Source organism: Globicephala melas, chromosome 2, assembly GCF_963455315.2.
Source record: "Globicephala melas chromosome 2, mGloMel1.2, whole genome shotgun sequence".
Taxonomy (NCBI): domain Eukaryota; kingdom Metazoa; phylum Chordata; class Mammalia; order Artiodactyla; family Delphinidae; genus Globicephala; species Globicephala melas.
Window position 1 is genome coordinate 44,463,876 of NC_083315.2, and position 17,981 is coordinate 44,481,856.

Sequence of the window (17,981 nt, forward strand, 5' to 3'; positions counted from 1 at the left end):
AATATGAAAAAGGCGACAGAATGTCACTTCCTTGTTATGTTACATCACATTGTGATGTCTATTTTGCTAGTAAACTCTTTCCCTTGATGGCTTTGATGAAGCAAGCTGCTATGGTGTGCACTGCCCAGTGTGACAAAGAACAGAGGGCAGCCTCCAGCTCACAGTCAGCAAGAAACTGAGGCCCTCAGTGCAATAACCCACAAATCAGTGAATTCTGCCAATAAGCACATCAAATTCAAAGTGTGTTTTTTCCCAGTTTAGTCTTGAGATGAGACCACAGCCCTAGCCAACACTTTGATTACATTCTTGTGAGCCCCTGAAGCAGAAATGTCCAAACTCCTGACCCACAGAATCTGAGATAATAAATGTGTGTTGTTTTAAGCTGCTTAACTTTATGTTTAAATTGTTACACAGCAATAGATGACTAATACACCAAGCTACAATCAAATCTAACAGAAAAAGGTGGAGACTTACTGGCTCCAGGTATTAGAGCACAGTCTCTGTCCAATCACTGATGACCACTAAAATATGCTGACACAGGTACAACTCCTAAAAAAGCCAGTATTGAAAATAAAAAGTAGAATAAAAGAAATATTTATCAGAGACTTCAAAGGCCACACACTGCAGATGAACAGACTACACAGATTAGTCCAGGCAAGTCCTAAAAGAAATAAACAAACAGCAACCATTCCCAGCAAGTTGCAAGGGGGGTGGGGTGGGGGGAGGGATAAAAATCCAGAGTTGCTACAATTAATTATATAAAATGCCCAGTTTCCAACAAAAAAAAATTACAAGATAGACAAAGAAACAGGCAACAACTGTGGCTCATCTGAGACCACCCAAATGTTAGACTTATCAGACAAATATTTCAAGGCAGCTGTTATAAATATGTTTAAAGAACTAAAAGGAAATCACTTTTAAAGAATTAAAGGAAAGTGAAATGAAAATTACTCATCAAATAGAGAATATCTATAAAGAGATAGAAATTATTTTTTAAAAAACCAAAACAACCAAATAAAAATTCTGGAGTTGAAAAGTAAAATAACTGAAATAAAAATTCACTATAGGATCTCAATAGCAGTCTTGAGATGATAGAAGAAATAATCATCAAACTTGAAGATAGAGCAATAGAGATTACCAACCTGAAAAACAGAAAGTAAAAAGAAGAGGAAGAAGAAAGAATAATTCCATAATCTAGTGTGAGACTCAAGTCAACATTTCTGACAAACTGTCAGGTGAGATTGATGCCATTGTTCTGTGGACCACTCTGAGTAGTCAGGCTCTAAATTCAGTGTACTTCTGGACTTTTTAAAAGTAAGTAAATAAATAAATATATGATATCTAATTCTTTAGGAGTTTAAACATTTTCAAGTATTTTAAGAGCTCTATGTCTTTTCTAACAACAATATTGACTCTAATTTTTAAAATAGTTTATTAAAACATATTTAGTGGAATCTCTTTTTGATTAAAGGGACAAATAGATTCCATTCTTCCATAACAATAAATTCCTCTTTCAATACATTTATAATTGACATATTGACTAACTCTGCCAGACTTTCTCATCTTAATCTGAACACCTGATATCTTATTGTGCTTCTAATTTGATTCATCTTAGCATCTTCCTCGCGTAAGGTGACTTAATCAATCCCACTGAGATAACAGTGATCAAAATTCAATGATACCTGCAAAGGAGCATGTAGCACCAGCCAGAGGAAGTCATCAATATAATGGATCATTACCCGTAAACAAGAGCTCATTTAGTCACTTTGACCAATGACATGTGCTGTCTTGGACTTGTCTAATGGAGAGGCAGAAGGCAAGCATGAAGGAGGTCACCTGCAAAAACTACTATCAGCAGTTTTCCTGCCAAGAAATAAACTCACTGAAAATTAACTAGCTCCCTTTCTTTGAATTATTACCTATTCTTCTACTAATGCACAGTGCATTAGCTCTAAGACTCTTGGGTCAGTATTTCAGTTATATAGATTATAAAATATTTTGTGTACTCTTTTGCTAGTTGACATTTTATTTGTAAGATTGAAGTTAGAGTGACTTCAACTTAGAAGAGATTTGGCCTTTAAATCAGAAACATTTGTCCAAAATTGTTGTGCTTAAGAATTGACATATCAAGTATCTATTCAAATGACTTCCTTTGGGCAGTAGGAGATTGTAAGAAATATATTAACATGGTTTTCTACCTACCCTGAAAAAGCTTTGATGATGAATCTGCGCACAACCCAGAAGGGCCTTGGCCTTTCCTGCTTTAATAATTCATTATGTTAAAATATTTGCAACCAACATTGTGTAGGATCAAAAGGAAAAATAGAACAGCATGAAAATTGAGGGTGATTTCTGCCCCTTGTCATTAAGTCTGGTTGATAGTAGTAGAATGGAAAGAATTGAAATTTCATATCTGTAACAGTAAAATAAGAAAATTAACATTCCCTAATACTCTAGGTAGACATTTTAACATATTTTTTCTGTATCATCAAAATAATGAGCTACCCAACTTATTTCAGAATTTTGTGGAGGTCAAATGCAATAACAGATAGAAAGGTACTTTGTAAATTCTAACTGTATACATCAGGAATATTATTAGAGCATCATAGAATATAAATAGAGAAACACAAAGAGAGAAATTTAAATCATTCTTGAAAATTCAAGGTTGGTGTATGCAAACCAACCTTAAAAAGAATGGAAAACATAGGATTTCTGCCCTCTCTTCATTCAAAGTTGCTATTTTTCAATATTTCAATTGATTACATTAAATTAATTAAATTGAATAGAACTTAAGGTGTACTTGAGACATACATGCAATATACCAGCTAAAGATAACATTGGTTATATTTCAATGGAATTAATGTAATAAAAATGTTTAGAAAATTGCAGATAGGTACAACTAAGGTGGGCCAAAACTTAGTTCTATGAATTTTTACTACAATAAAAATAACAAAAAATTGTGTGTAACCATTACTATGACTCAGAGAATCATTACTATCTCATTACTTTGTCATTATATGACAAAAATAAAATAGAAGCTCAAGAAAAATCTAGTTATTCTTAGAAATGAGATAAAGAGGCATTTCTTTCATGGGTTATTTAAAGAAGATACTATGAGCAATGTCTTCAATATCTTTATAGTATATCCAAACAAAAGTTTTTCATAAGACTATTTCTTATCATCTCCATCAAGTACCAAAACACAATACAGTAAAAGCAATTATTTTTTATTTTTATTTTTTTATTTTTGAAGAAGAAGAGGAGTGATGGGCAAGAAATGAAGGGGAAGGGGAGATATCAAAAATACTGTATCCATAAATGGATCTCTGTTATGGACAAAATTAATCCAAGTATATATAGAAGGTCGAATTCAATGGTTCTTGACTGAAATGTATATCAGAACTCCCCAAGAGAGCCAAACACCTAGGACCCAAACCAGAGACTCTGATTTAACAAGTCCAGAGTGAAGGTTTGGTAAAGTTCACCATGAGATTTCAATTCACATACACGGATAAAGGCTAGTGATTGGGGAACATGGATGAAATGTCTACCCTTCAAGCAATCTCAAACAATGTTTAGATTAAGTATGTAGCAACAAAATGTTCAAGATCAGATACAGAAGAATATTTTTGTGATGTTCAAGATAGCTTTGTTTTTATCCTGGATAACCCCAACCTGTGATAAGAGATGGGAGGCTGACCTCTATGGTCTGGATCAACATTGGCTTACCATTGAATTTGCCAGTGGGGCACATTAGCTGGTCACTCGAGGGACCAAGGAGAATGAAGACTAGGCATTTAGTCACTTGGCTCTCTGCCTTTCATGGGCTTGCTGCAACTTTAGACTGTACAGCTCATCCCTTGAGCCCACTTTGCCTCTCCCCACATCCCATGACTGTATGCCCCACTTGCCACTTCAGGTGTAGAGGTGGACCTGCCCTAGGATGCTGTCCTATCTTTTGATGTTTTCCTACATCTTGCCTGTATCTTCACAAGGCATCTCTTTATTAAGCTCTCTGAAAATCATTCAATTTGAATGTGCAATCTGTTTTCTGTGGGGTCTGAGGGAAACTCTGAAAAAGTCACAGACCCTAACCTTTGCCAAATTAATGATATTTATAGAGTTTAGATATACAAGCTCCACAAAAGAACAGGGTGAAAAAAATGGGGATGATTTTTGTCATGCAAAGAATAGTCTAGAATATGGTGTATAAAATACAGTAAAAGCTTTATGAGATTTAAAGTATTTGTACCTTTAAAATGTTTGTTGAACATAAATACATTATTTAAGTTAACCAAAGAATATATTAGAGACCTGTTATCATTGTCATTAATTGATAGTTCTGAAAATTGAAAGATAACATATTGCATAAAGTTAAATATTTAGCTACATAAACTAATATAAAACTAGCAATTTTCAATCAGAATTTATAAAGTGAATACATTGTCTTAAATATGACAAATGGATCACTCTGCAATTTAAAAAAAACTTTGTTCATGTACAACTGATGTGGCGGTTTCATCTACAGAAGCTGAAGGAGTAAATGATAGCTTTTGAAAAGTTTTCTCAGCAACATCTGTTTTCTTTTGCTATATCTTTGTTTTGAAACACAAAATTTATGAAATGTTCACAACATAAAGTAGCCCTAATTTCCCAGTTCATATTATAGTTAAGAGATTTGGACATCACAGACTAGGAGGTTGGATTCTACCACCATCATGCTTTCTCTGTATAAATGATCCTAATATTTAGATTCCCAGCTAAGTAATCTTCTGTTCCTACAGTGTAACTCCTTTTATGAGTTAAATTTGCATGCTTGAAGAGTCAACTGAGTAATATTTATATTTTAGCCATTTCTATTAAGCATGCAATAAAGACATTGGCCAGAACGAACCAGAACCAATACTAGTATATAGCATCAAATGTCAAATCTATTCATTTCTCAGAAGTACAGCTAAGTTCTTTGGGCTGTATCCAGTGAGGACTGCACCTAAACCAAGACTCCTCCCTTAGGAATCTGTGGGAGACATTTTCAATTCAGTTTAATGAGGTCGATTTAGAAGCTCCTAGTCTCGATCACGGGTCTCCTTTCCCTCCAGCATCTTGGGTATTGCTTACTTCTGATTCCCTTAAATAGCAAAAAGAAAGACAAAATTTCCATCCCAGTGCTGTTACCACTGAATTAATTGAATAAAATTCTTTTTTCCCATTATTTTTATCCTGGGAACACATCTAGGGTCCTTTTGACTAGCCAGGATTTCTTCTTTGAATTTGTTGCTGCTGAATCTTTTGAGTTTGTTTCTGCTGAGTCTTTTGGGCTTCATGATAGCATCCCATTGAGTGTGTTTCACTATATGCAAGGGTTTTATTTAATCTATTTGCATGGAATTTGAGGGCTCTCAGCCTGATTGCTGCCACTCAGTGTACAGAGAGCACACTCCCCATTTGGTTTGTCACAGCTGGTGTCATAGGATTAGGAATGGCCATAAATACTCCAATAACCATCTCCAGAAAGGAGACAAGATTTTTTTTTCTCAACTACCCATGACACCTTAAAGAGTCCCGTTCCCAATATGGTACTTAGAATAGAGAATCAGGTGACCTTTTATGGTGCCCTGACAATATAACACTCTGACCAGGACAGAAAGAGTCAATTACAACTTTCCAAGAATGCACATCTACACACTGACCACATATGTATTTCAAATAGGAAAAGTATATATTGTGTATACACACATATTCAACTCTTCTGCTACTTACAACATCAACTTGGAAATGTGTGATAGGGTCCTCAGGAATGGTAAGACAAGTCAATTCAGCTAATGAGTTTTGAGGGGAGAGGGAAAGTCAAAGGGAGTGGAGGGATGAAATATTGGGGAACAGAGGGAACTTGCAACCTTGGCAGAGTAAACATGGAGTGTCATTTTTTTTAATTAATTAATTAATTGACTTTTTGGCTGCTTTGAGTCTTCGTGGCTGTGCACGGGCTTTCTCCAGTTGCGTCGAGCAGGGGCTACTCTTCGTTGCAGTGCGAGGGCTTCTCATTGTGGTGGCTTCTCTTTGTTGCGGAGCACAGGCTCTAGGCATGAGGCTGCAGTAGTTGTGGCATTCAGGCTCAGTAGTTGTGGCTTGGGGCTCTAGAGCACAGGCTCAGTAGTTGTGGCACACGGGTTTAGTTGCCCCGCAGCATGTGAGATCTTCCTGGACCAGGGCTTGAACCCATGTCCCCTGCATTGGCAGGCAGATTCTTAACCACTGTGCCACCAGGGAAGTCCTGGAGTGTCATTTTTACACCTTGGATTAGGCTGTGAAGTTTAAGTCACTAGGAGGTATTTCCACCAGAGGTGGAGGAAAAAAAGAGTGGATAGGTCATAAAGGTTAAGAGGGATAGAGAACTGTGGAGGAAGGGGCTTCTCCCCAATACAGAGACTGCTGGTATTAAAGCAGCACCCTGTGGAAGACTCACCTTCTGCTGATGGAGAAGTAGATTCCAAGGGCATGTGCTGTGGATGGAGGCAACTGCCTCCCAACTTGAACCCAGAATTCTAATAGTTCCTCAAGTCCTTCTACGCTTCATGAGCCCTGTAGGGGCTAAGACACTCTGTTAGGTATGGTTGTGTTAGGTATGGTTCCATGCTGGACCAGGGCAAGACTGTAATTTGATATTTCAATTGCTCTGTGTGTGTATGTGTTTGCGTGCGTGTGTGTGTGTGAGAGCACATATGCATATACACACCATACGGAGTGTGAATGGAAAGGGCTGTCACAAAATAACTGTTGATATCAGATTGCCAACTTGCTCCCTGATGCTGGTGTTCAAGGATAACACTTCTTCCCTTTTTTTTTTTTTTTTTTTTTTGCGGTACGCAAGCCTCTCACTGTTGTGGCCTCTCCTGTTGCGGAGCACAGTCTCCGGACGCGCAGGCTCAGCAGCCATGGCTCACAGGCCCAGCCGCTCCGCGGCATGTGGGATCCTCCCAGACCGGGGCACGAACCCATGTCCCCTGCATCGGCAGGCAGACTCTCAACCACTGCGCCACGAGGGAAGCCCAACACTTCTTCCCTTTATTTTCAATTCATTCATTTGGAAAATTCTTGAGTATCCAACCGGTTGCAGCAGGCACACTGTGGTATGGCTCTGTGCATAAACCCAGCATCTTCTCCCTGGCCACCTGCACCACGGCCCACAGTTCAGAGCCAGGGTGAGGACCAGCCTGAGGCTGTGAGGCTCCTATAGGTGCACAATTTCAGGAGGTACTCAGTCTCAGGTGTTCAAAGGCTGATGGCTCCCTTGCCACATCCTAGTCCTGCCCTGGTCGCTTAGCACTGTCCAGGGGAACAAGAACCCTTCAAGGTGCTCCTAAGAAAAAATGGGTCCTCTCAGCCAATAAATTTAAAAATCTTGCATAATTAATACATTGTTAAGAAACTTACTTGGCACACGAGCATATTAAAAACTTTAAGTCTAGCAGTGAAAGAAATCTGCCTCACTTTGCCTAATCCAGCATTTTCCAAACATTTTTGCTGACCTTTTTCTGCAAGGAATTTGTGTTGACATTCTGTAAACATGCTCTGGAAGTGCTAGGTTTGGGTTATGTTTGTTTATGTGGCTCTGAGAACCTTCAAACAGATGCCTCCCTGGAGTCTAATTGTTGTGCTGTTAACCTTGGAAAATTTCCCACTTCAATCTCTTATGAAATAATAGAAAGGGAGTCTTTTCCTCCCGTAGTCAGAGGTTAGAAGTCCCAACCTTCTGGATGCTTCCATACCACCATGATTAGCATATTTCTTTAACTCTCATTGTAGGCATCTGTATGGAATTAACATTCATTCCCACCTGGTCCCCACAATGCTGAATAACTCCAAATCTACCCTAAACTCATCCTCAGACTTGTTCGGATCAGCATTTTTATCCACTACAAAATAAAGACGCTGACCTCATGTTGAGCAAACTTGTCAATGACATGGAGTTGGGAGAAATGAAAAAGCTAATTAATTTGAGAGTGGATTGTACTCCTATTAGACACAAGAATTGCTGAATCTAATGGATGAAATTTGACCATAATAAACACAAAGTTGTGCAATTGGCTCCAAAAAAATTTCCAATAACCTACAAAGCAAACAGGACAGGTTAGAAGCAATATGTAAAAGATATAGGGAGGCCTCAGTGTGACTCAGCATAAGAGAGTATTCCTACAATTGTAGTGAAAAGACATATTAAGGAGCTTGAGAATCCTCCACACTAGAGACGTTTGACAAAATATTGTGATCTGGGAGACATAGCGTAATGCAAGTGGTAATAATTGAACTAGGTCTTAAAAGGTAAACTGTAGTGAGAGAAGTAATTCCATATAACATATATGTAACATATAACACATGACGTAGGAATTGGGGTGGGGCTCTGCTTGGCAGACGATCAGCTTTGTTAGAGATCCTTAATCATCATTATACACGGACAGGTTTTGAGAAAGGAAGAATCAAGAAGAAAAAGTAGCTAATCAAAAAAGTGCTGCAGACAGTGTTCTAGTGGAGGTGCCTTTCCTCAGCTTAATTGCATTATTGATTTCTGTTAGCAGGCATACATGCAGGGGGAACAGGCACAGAGGGAGAGCAGTTCCCTGGGATGCCTTTTGTGTAAACTGTAGAGCAGAGGTCCCCAACCCCTGGGCCATGGACCGGTACCAGGCCAGCCTGGTAGGAGTGGGGCTGCACAGCAAGAGGTGAGCGGTGGCCAGCGGGCGAGCGAATCTTCCTCTGCCGCTTCCAGTCTCTCGCCGTTGCTCGCATTACCGCCTGAACCATCCCCCACCCCATCCGTGGAAAAATTGTCTTCCACAAAACGCGGTCCATGGTGCCAAAAAGGTTGGGGACCACCGCTGTAGAGGACTAATTGTGTGAATCAACTACAAGAGGGGCCTTTTTCTGGAAATGCTCAGGGACTTCTATTGAAGTCCTATGTCCCTTGACTCTGCATCAAAGACCCCAGCAGAGAGCCTTGTTTAGTGGTGAATTCCCCTCCCTGACACCAGAAGTGTTTTCAGTCACTGGTGTTTGTACCCAGCTGCTGAATACCAGGTGTGGAGCTCACCCAAGCTGGGAAAAAGAAGAATTGGAATTGCACAAAGAGAGAGAAAACGTTCCACTTCACGAGCTCAGTGACTTCTAAGAGGAAAAGGCAAGCCAGTTGTTCTCTATTGCCAGTAGGTGTAGAACAGGAGGAAAAAAAAAAATGGGCTTAGGTCACTACAGAAGAGATTGGGTTAAGCTAAAGGAGGATTTCTTCATTACAAAGTCTGTTTGATACTGTCCCTCTTTTCTGGGTGCCTTGGACATATCACCATGAGATTGTACGGGGTGAAATGGCAGGCTCTGCCTTAGGGATTCAATTTCTTGGAGATTGCACGTTTCCCCCACGTTGTTTTGGATATGCAAGTACTCTAGCTCAAGTGTTCTAATAAAGCAGGTAACTCTAACATAACCCAGCCTCTTTCAGGGGACTTCTAGAGATGACATGGTGTTTCCTTAAATCACAGGAGACATAGCTTAAACTATTCCTCATCTGAAAGGAGAAGAAAAAGTTCAATCATAACTGTTTGTATTTCTTTCCAAACAGATGATTCTATAAAATCATGCATAGGAGGTTTTAACCAGGAGGTATGAGGGAGAGAAGCCATAAATCACAAGCCCAATCTATGCACAAGGGTCCTGAATAACCTCAGCTTCATCCTCAGAAATGCCTGGAATTCAATAGCTCTGTGTGTGTGTGTGTTGTGTGTGTGTGTGTGTGTGTGTGCGTATGGTGGAGGGGAGGAAGAGGGATAGTGAGAACTTTTACAACTACATCCCTCAAAAGTCTAATCCACCCTCCCACGCTTCTTGGAGAGCAGCAGGCATGAGGAGGGAAGGAAAAGCCTGGACCTCCTAGGTAAGCATCAGTGCACAAATTGAGAGATGGGACAATGTCATGACTGAGAGCAAAAAAGACGTACTCTTGAAATTGTGGTCCTCTGGAGCATCGTCAGCTACCTGGGAGTTAAGGGCAGCTGATGCATTTGAGACCTAGTGAGAATCTCAGCGGGTCTCGGTGCAACAGGAGAGTCTGCAGTTGCAGGAGACCTGTGTGGCTGCTGTGTGTAAACCCTGAAGGGTCACATTTCCCTGCTTTTCTCAGGAACATTCCACCGATCAGACATGAAAGAAGTGGGGTGCCATTGAGAAACAAGCAAAATGTCCCTCAATGGACTTTGCCAGGGTTAGCCTGGGAGACTCTAAAGTGTATCCATTTTCCAGGCTAACAACAACATCTCTTTAAGCTTCCCTTTTGCAAAAGGAGATAGCAGGATGGTTTTACAAAATATATAATTGTAACACTATTCTTGCCAAAAAGAATGAACGATCCTTTGGGGGAGAAAAGTCACGTGCAGACTGAATTGAATTACTACTATATATGAAAAGTAACTCACTTTTTTTTCCATGGAACAACCTGGCTTATGCAAAAACTGTATTTTGAGGCATCTGTGGCCATGTCCTGCCATCATCTGCAATCCTCAACTTTCTTTCTGTTTATTAAACATTCATGAGTCCTAAGAGAGCTAGGAGAGACAGAGAAATAAAAGTGTTCTCTTGTTCAAAAATGAATTTGAAAGGTTAGAAGAGATTTCAAACCTAGTGATCATCGGTATGATTTTGCTTTTGGGTTCAAGAGCCTGAATTATTGCCTGTTCTTGAAATTGTGGCTGAAGTGTTTATTAGTCTGGGCTGGTGCGGGTGCCCTGACTAAGATGTTCCTTGAATGCCAAAGAGTACAGTCGCCTGTGCACCATCCAATCTTCCCTCATTATTCCTAGAAGATCCTTGCAATCACCTCAAGAGCCCTTATTTTCCTTGGCCCGGCAGCTCTGATTTCCTTGTTCTCTCATGAGTCAGATCTCCTGAGTTAAAGTCCATGCCCATGGATGAAATGATGGGGTGGGTACAAACCATGATTCATGTTGATAAAAGTTCATGTCCCTGTTTGAGCAGAACAGATGAAGGCAGTGAAATGGAAAAGCATTCAGCCTGCTGCTCTGAAAACCAAGCAGCACGTCAGGGAGAATAAAAGGCAAATGAAGTCCCCAGGATTTATGGCAGAGGTGCTCAGGAGAATAGGGAAACAGAGGAGCCTTCCCATTCAGAGCAGTTATGGTGGTGGCGGTCCCCTAGGGGTAAGCCACGAAAGCCTGAAAACCCAGAACAAATACTGCTAAGACAGAAAAATGGGGGAGATACATGTCCTTGTGAGCAAAAATGACTTTAAAAGGATTAGATGTGAAGACACATGAGAATGAGTTTTTGGTAAGGTGATGGGGAAAGGAGAAATAAAACATAGACACACACTATAGAAATAAAGTTAAGGATAACAGTGTTGTGGATATGAAGGATGAGGCATACAGGCTCCTAACATTAAATTCCAAAGACAAAATTCTCGAAAGTTTAACAAGCACTTGGCATGGATCAATTTATAGCTTGGTTCACAACCCAAGGTATTAGAACGAGCTTGAATGTGTCCTAATTTCTACACAGAATCTTACCATCTGAGGCCTATTTGAGGCTAGAACTTTGCTCTCTGTGTGTGTGTGTGTGTGTGTGTGTGTGTGTGTGTTTCATTCATTTAGAAAACACTCTTTAGGAAAAGCACCATTTTGCAAACTACTTAGCAAATATTTAACTAAGACCACAGCACCTGATTCTGGATTAGAATTCTTGCTTTAGCCCCTGACTCTCATCAACAATAGTGAAGGGTCTGGGATTTTATCCTACTTGCAAGTGGCACGTTAGCCTGCCACAGTTTCATGGATGAGGGCAGAAAACACGAGACTCTCGGGTCAGAGACAAGAGACTTGATTACTCCCAACACAGCAGGCAGCATGAGGTCAGCATATTCATGTCACTTTCCCTTGTTCCCCAAGTCCCAGCGGGCAATGCAAGATGGAACCAGATGGCTACATGCACACACAGTGTGTTGTGCTACAGGAGAGGGACCCTGAGCTGAGGAAATCTGAATCTTTTATAATGGGCAATAAGGATGTAATATTCCTTATACCAGAAGAAGAGACTATCTCTTTCTTCCCAGGCCATTTGAATATCCTTGAAATAGTACAAAATGAAGATAGTCAACCTGACTTCTCACAAGATGTGCAGAAATGTGAGAGAGACTTACTCATCTCCTACCAGCTCTAATCCTCTAATTTTATAGAAGTCTCTTCCCCTTTCTCGACCTAATGTTTTCATATTTTTAAATAAAGGGGTTGAACTGGATCAAATCTAAGGTCATTTCATGGCAATGAAACAAAAATAATTGCTTCTTACTTTTTTTTTAAGAACTGTTTTATAAAGATTCTACTCTTCAAAGTTTTATAATCTCAGAAGGTCATGCTTACATCCAAATGGTCACTGTTTGTTGGCATTTTATACACACACACACACACACACACACACGAGTATCCATACTTCAGTAAGAGTGAAGTTTCATTTCTAATTTTTGTGTGAAAGCCCAGTGAAGTGGAAGCTGATATTAGAATGAAAAACTAGCAGTGATTACAGCATAGATCTTATTTCTTTTCCTACCGTCTCAGATTAATTGGTCGGGCACTTTCCAAATACATGTAAATCCAAATACATGTAAAGTAGTCTATGAGTATTTGGTTGATTCCCTCACTTCTTATCTTTTTTTTTTTTTTTTTTTTTGAAATTCAAATGACTTTTATTTAAATTGAAAACAATACTTAAAACTGCATTTAGAGTCAAAACCCTTTTGTTTATAAAAATTATAAGGAGTATTCCTAGGTAAGGCAAAGTTGTTACTCAGTTAACAAGACCAGATTTGACTTTGGACTTTACTTTTTGAACAAACTGTAGAGAATGGAGAAAAGAAAAAGTTATTTACAGAAAACAATATCTACATATGTACTCAGAGGTACAAAGACAAAACAGACTTAAGTATGTGCTAGCATCTCAGAAGCAGTTCTCAAAGAGCTTAGTTTTATTTCCTTGAATTTTAAGAATGTCTAAGATCCTTCTTCATCCTCGATCTTGGGAGCCAAATAGTACTTTAAATGTCCCATATCAGCAATTTTATACTCTACGACAAGGGGTACATCTGCAGACATACTGAGTGTTACTGTAGGAGAGAGTGGAGTGGCTTTTGTAAAGAAGTTCAGGTACCTCAGTGCAAAAGTTAGCTGAACTGGTTCATTCATGTCTATGGTAACAGCCTCCTCTTCTTTATCAACATTACTCGTTTGTGACAACTTAATATTTCCATTTCCAAGTTCTCCACTTGCAGAAAATTTCACTCCATCTTTTGCACAAGAAATTACAACAGCATCTCCAATATGACTGAGATCTCGGCATATACGTGCAAATTCACCAGAAGGCATCTTTACTACACAGCTGTACTCTTGTTCTGGAATTCCAAGTTGTTCAACATCTAAATCCATTAACTTCATTTCATAGTCTGAAACCTTTTCTTGATTTGGAGCTTCAAATACAAGTGCCAAGGTGTCCGCATTATCTTCAGCCCTAAGTGTAATGATGTCTTCATTGCCAGCACATTTCAGTATTTTGGACATGCTAGTGAGGTTCACGCCCATGGCCAAGTTGCGGTCGCAGCGGTACGTGTCGAAGCCCTCGGAGCGCAGGGTGAGCTGCACCAAAGAGACATGGGACGAGTCCATGCTCTGCAGGTTCACGCCGCTCGAGCTGATGTCCCAGCAGGCCTCGTTGATGAGGTCCTTAAGCGCCTCAAGCACCTTCTTCAAGATGGAGCCCTGGACCAGGCGCGCCTCGAACATGGTGGCGGAGTCGCAACGACACGGCTGCTGGCGGAAGAAAGGAGGAAGGTATAGCCGGCTTAGGCTTCAGAAGATGAGAGCGAGCGACGGAAACAACTCACGAACGGTTGAGACGGAGGAAGCCCACAACCACTTCTTATCTTTTTAACTCATACTCATTGTGAACTTGTTCTGGGAGTGAAATAATCTGTTGAAATAAGAGCTTTGCAAGAGGAGCCCTGCTGATTCCTACAGGAGAAGCCAGGTCATTAGGCAAAGACCTAATGCATCTGCTGCAAGTCACCTTGGTAACCTGCCAGTGTCGACCACATCGTGCTCATGACGCTGGGTGGACCTTCTGATACCTCCAAGCTGGGTGGACATTCTAACCCACTGACATTGGGCTTGCAAGAATCACCTTCTATGTCTGGGTTCCCTCCACAAAGCCAAATAGGCCATTGTCCCAGATTTCCAATTCCAAAAAAAACTTGTCTACTAGGGTTTAAAATCTCCATAGAAATCATCAGTGTCTGCCAGACATTTCCTCAAAGGAAGATTAGCAGAAGGTTCCCTGAAGGCAGGCTCTGGAGCCTCTCAACAGTTAGGACCACCAACACTACTCCATCCTACCCAACTTTTGAGCTGAGCTCAGATGCACCAGCCAGCGAGGCCTGGATTTCATCATTCTGGTCTAGCTCAATACTGCTGTGGTTGGGTTGTACTCTGGACAGCTTTATACTCCCCAACTCCACCCCAAACTGTTGCAACCTTTTCCCTTTTCCACTGTGTTTATTTCACTCATTAGCAAGGCTTCTGCCTCCTTATCAACACAATGGTTACCATTATTACCCTCTTATTCTGTGTCTGCCAGAGCTGATATAAGGTCATACCGATTTTGAACTTTGTAACTCAGCAGGGCACCGTCAGGTAGACCCTTGACCAGAGTTGTACAGTAGCCAATCTACACAACCGTACATGGTGGCCTTCCTGGCATTTTCTGATCACTTTACCTGCTGTTGCTCATGAAATCCTCACAACATCCCTGTAAGGTAGGTGCTATTACCTAAATTCTCACAGGAGTACACGAAGCCAAAAGAGGTTAAATTTCCCAAGGATTCATAGCTACTGGATGACCAAATTAAGAGACATACATCAACAATTAAATGTGAGATTTTCACAATTTTTAAGAGCTAAATAAACCTTTGCTCAAGAGAAGCTTGAGCAGAATGAAGTTAGGCAGCCTCTCCTTGACCAGTCCCTTCTCTCCCAGCCCAAATTCCCTGGGGTTCTTAAAGCATCCTTGGTGACTGGCTTTTTCCTAGGCAGGACTGAGGAATCCATTGGAACCCCAGTGAGGTTATCTGTTACAGTGAACATCTGCATGACTCTTGATAACCTCCTCTCTACACAGTCTAGATCTTTCTGCCTTCTCCCTACAATCAGTCCTTCTCATCTGCAAACTGTTGGCCATACCATGATCACCAGGCTCTTACCACGTGTTGAGTTTCACTGAAACCAAGACATATGTACTTCTCGGTCCCCAGCATTTGATCACCAGTCAGCCTGAATGAGATTGAATTTTCCAAGCCCCTTGGGACATGGACACCTGGAATGAGGCCTACTTTTTAGCCCCGGACAGGAGCCTTGGAGGATACAGGTCCCTCTAACCCCAGGCATCTTGGAACTTGCCTACATCACTCCTGTGCCATCTCCTCTCTCTGAGGTCCAAACATGCTTCTTGACCTAAAGTAGGGTGACAGTGTACCAATGCCAAGTTCCTCACTAAGAGGAGGCCTCTTTACTAATTCAGAGAACTTAATGGTGAAGTTGGTGTTTTCCTCTGGAGAAGGAAATAAAGCATGGAAACACTTTCCGCTTCACCTGGCCACCTCCTAACAACCCCTAGTCTTAATAACCCTCTAGAATACCACTGACTCCCCAGGATCGGTTGTATACCCCATTGTTGATCCTTTCCATCTCTTACCAGAGCACTTAACTCTGTCTAATGGTTCTCTGCTTATTTATGCCTCCCAGCTAGATGCTCAGGCCCATGAGAAAAGGGACTTTGTCTGCCTATTCAGTGCCCTACCCAAATCCCCTGCATTGAACCTGACATACAGTAGGTGCCCATTAAAGACTTGTTGAATAAATGAATTTTCATGAATTTTTGATTAACAGCATACTAGCTTATACCTTATATCTCTATTGGAAATATTAATAACCCAGTATTTAGATGAGGCTTACTATTAATTTTTAAACTTGCATGGAATTTAGGAAGATCACTAATTCTCTCCTTAAAGATGCAGCTAGTATTTGATTCTTCATTATCGAGAAAAACGATAAAAATAGGTTTGAGTTCAGTTAGCTCTGCAAAACAAAGAATTCATCACTTATACCTGGCTGTAATCTTGAATCTGTCAACCTCTTAAACAGACTTTAATGATCTTTTAATAAGTCTTTTAAAATATGTTTCAAAGAGTATGTTCTATTGGACTTATCATCCTTTTTTTAAAGGTTACTTAACATTTGATGTAAACGTAAAGTGTCTGCTTCATTTCACCCAAACCATCAACAATCAACATTTCATTTACTAAAAAGCAAATCTGAAAGCCAGGATCTGTTTTTATTATCATCGAAGAGTTTATTTTTACTTTAAAAATATTGAGCTTGCAACACCAACATTGAAAATAGCTTTAAGGTTGGCAATGTGTGCCCTTGCCTTGAAGCCATATTTTTATTTATGATTTTTGAAATTCCCTGAACTACAACCCTAAGTTGCCATTCCTCTGCATGTGACTGAGGTGTAGAGTTTGAATCTCAGGTTACATGCTTTGTGGTCGCAGAATCACCACAGGTGATGGAGGGACTTCCTTTGATCTGTCCGAGACTCAGACACAGAGAGAAAGAAACTTTTGAGTACTGGGTCTTGTCCACTTTGGCTTCCCCTTGACAAACTCATTCTCACATTATTTCCAGAGACAAATATTTTGAAAGTGAAGAACACAAGAGGTTGCTAAATATTAGCTTTCAAAGGCTTGGAGTCACATGATATTTGCTTGGGTTACCTCTTCTTCAAGCCCATATAAAGAATGGTGTTTATGCTTGAACACTCTTCAGGGCTCAGGCGCTGCTGGGTGAAGAAATATGCAGAAAAGAATGTAAACATGGTTAAGACTTGCTGGGTTCTGTGGATGCAGAAATCACTGCTTGGTTTAAGCAAACCAGAAAAACTGAGGAGAGAATGAGAAACACATACAATTTTAGAGTCAAAAATGTCTTACACGAAATTTGAGAGTCTAAAATATAACAAACACCTTCCTGAGCCCAGATTTTCTGCATGTCTGAGATGATTGCTGATTACAACTTAAGAGCATAACATTTTCTAATGGTGTAAAACAACTGAGAATTACCAAATCTACCTTAGTCTACAAGTATGAAATGATAGGTCTAGAAAATCACAGTTTCAGTCTCATTTAAGTAAACTCAAGTATAATTCTTAAACTGTCAGCATTTTAAGTTGACCATTCAGCCCCTCTCCCTGAAAATGTTACTGGAAAAAAGTTAAGCTTTGAGTGTTTTCAGTATTTGAATTACCCTGAATTATTTCAATGAACACTACAAGAATGCTTATGAATTTTTACCTTAAATCTTTCTAAAATGGTATGTGCATTTTGCTGCCTTCTTCATACATAGAATTTGGAATATAAATTTAAGTTTTTGTGACAATTTAAGTCTAAACTGGCATTGTTTTATTGAAGGCAATATAATAATATAATAAGATATTTAACAAGAGTTCATGCTCAGAGACTTAACACCTGTGACAGTCCACAAATCTTTTAATTTCTCTGATCATCTACTTCCTTCTTAGTAAAATGAGAAATATTTTTTCTCATTTTTGTGAGGACAATGAGGTAAAGAACGTGAAAAGAATTTACAAACAAGAAAGTTCTGTAGGACTCAGGGGATATGAGAGACAGCAGGTTGAAAACTTTATTCAAGATAAAATTTTCACAAAATTTTCAGCTATTTTTCAACTTTTATTGCTCTGTTTAGGTTTTGTTTCCTTGATAATGTTATGTTAATTTTGTTTATATTTTCAGAAACATGCATTTAAATTGTTTTAAAATATTAGAGCTGACCATTATGTTATCACAGCAGTGGCTCAGCTGC

General features: G+C 39.8%; 1 protein-coding gene across 1 annotated transcript; it reads right to left on the reverse strand.

The window, feature by feature from the left end:
- Window positions 1–12,731: 12,731 nt before the first annotated feature.
- LOC115861929 (proliferating cell nuclear antigen) lies at window positions 12,732–13,958 on the reverse strand. Its single transcript, XM_030873179.2, has one exon. It carries the CDS (start codon window positions 13,830–13,832, stop codon window positions 13,047–13,049), a length of 786 nt encoding a protein of 261 aa, XP_030729039.1. The 5' UTR covers window positions 13,833–13,958; the 3' UTR covers window positions 12,732–13,046.
- Between the last annotated feature and the right edge of the window lie 4,023 nt (window positions 13,959–17,981).

Coding starts and splice junctions, on each gene's coding strand:
- LOC115861929 (XM_030873179.2), bottom strand. CDS start 13,832: ATGTTCGAGGCGCGCCTGGTCCAGGGCTCCATCTTGAAGAAGGTGCTT.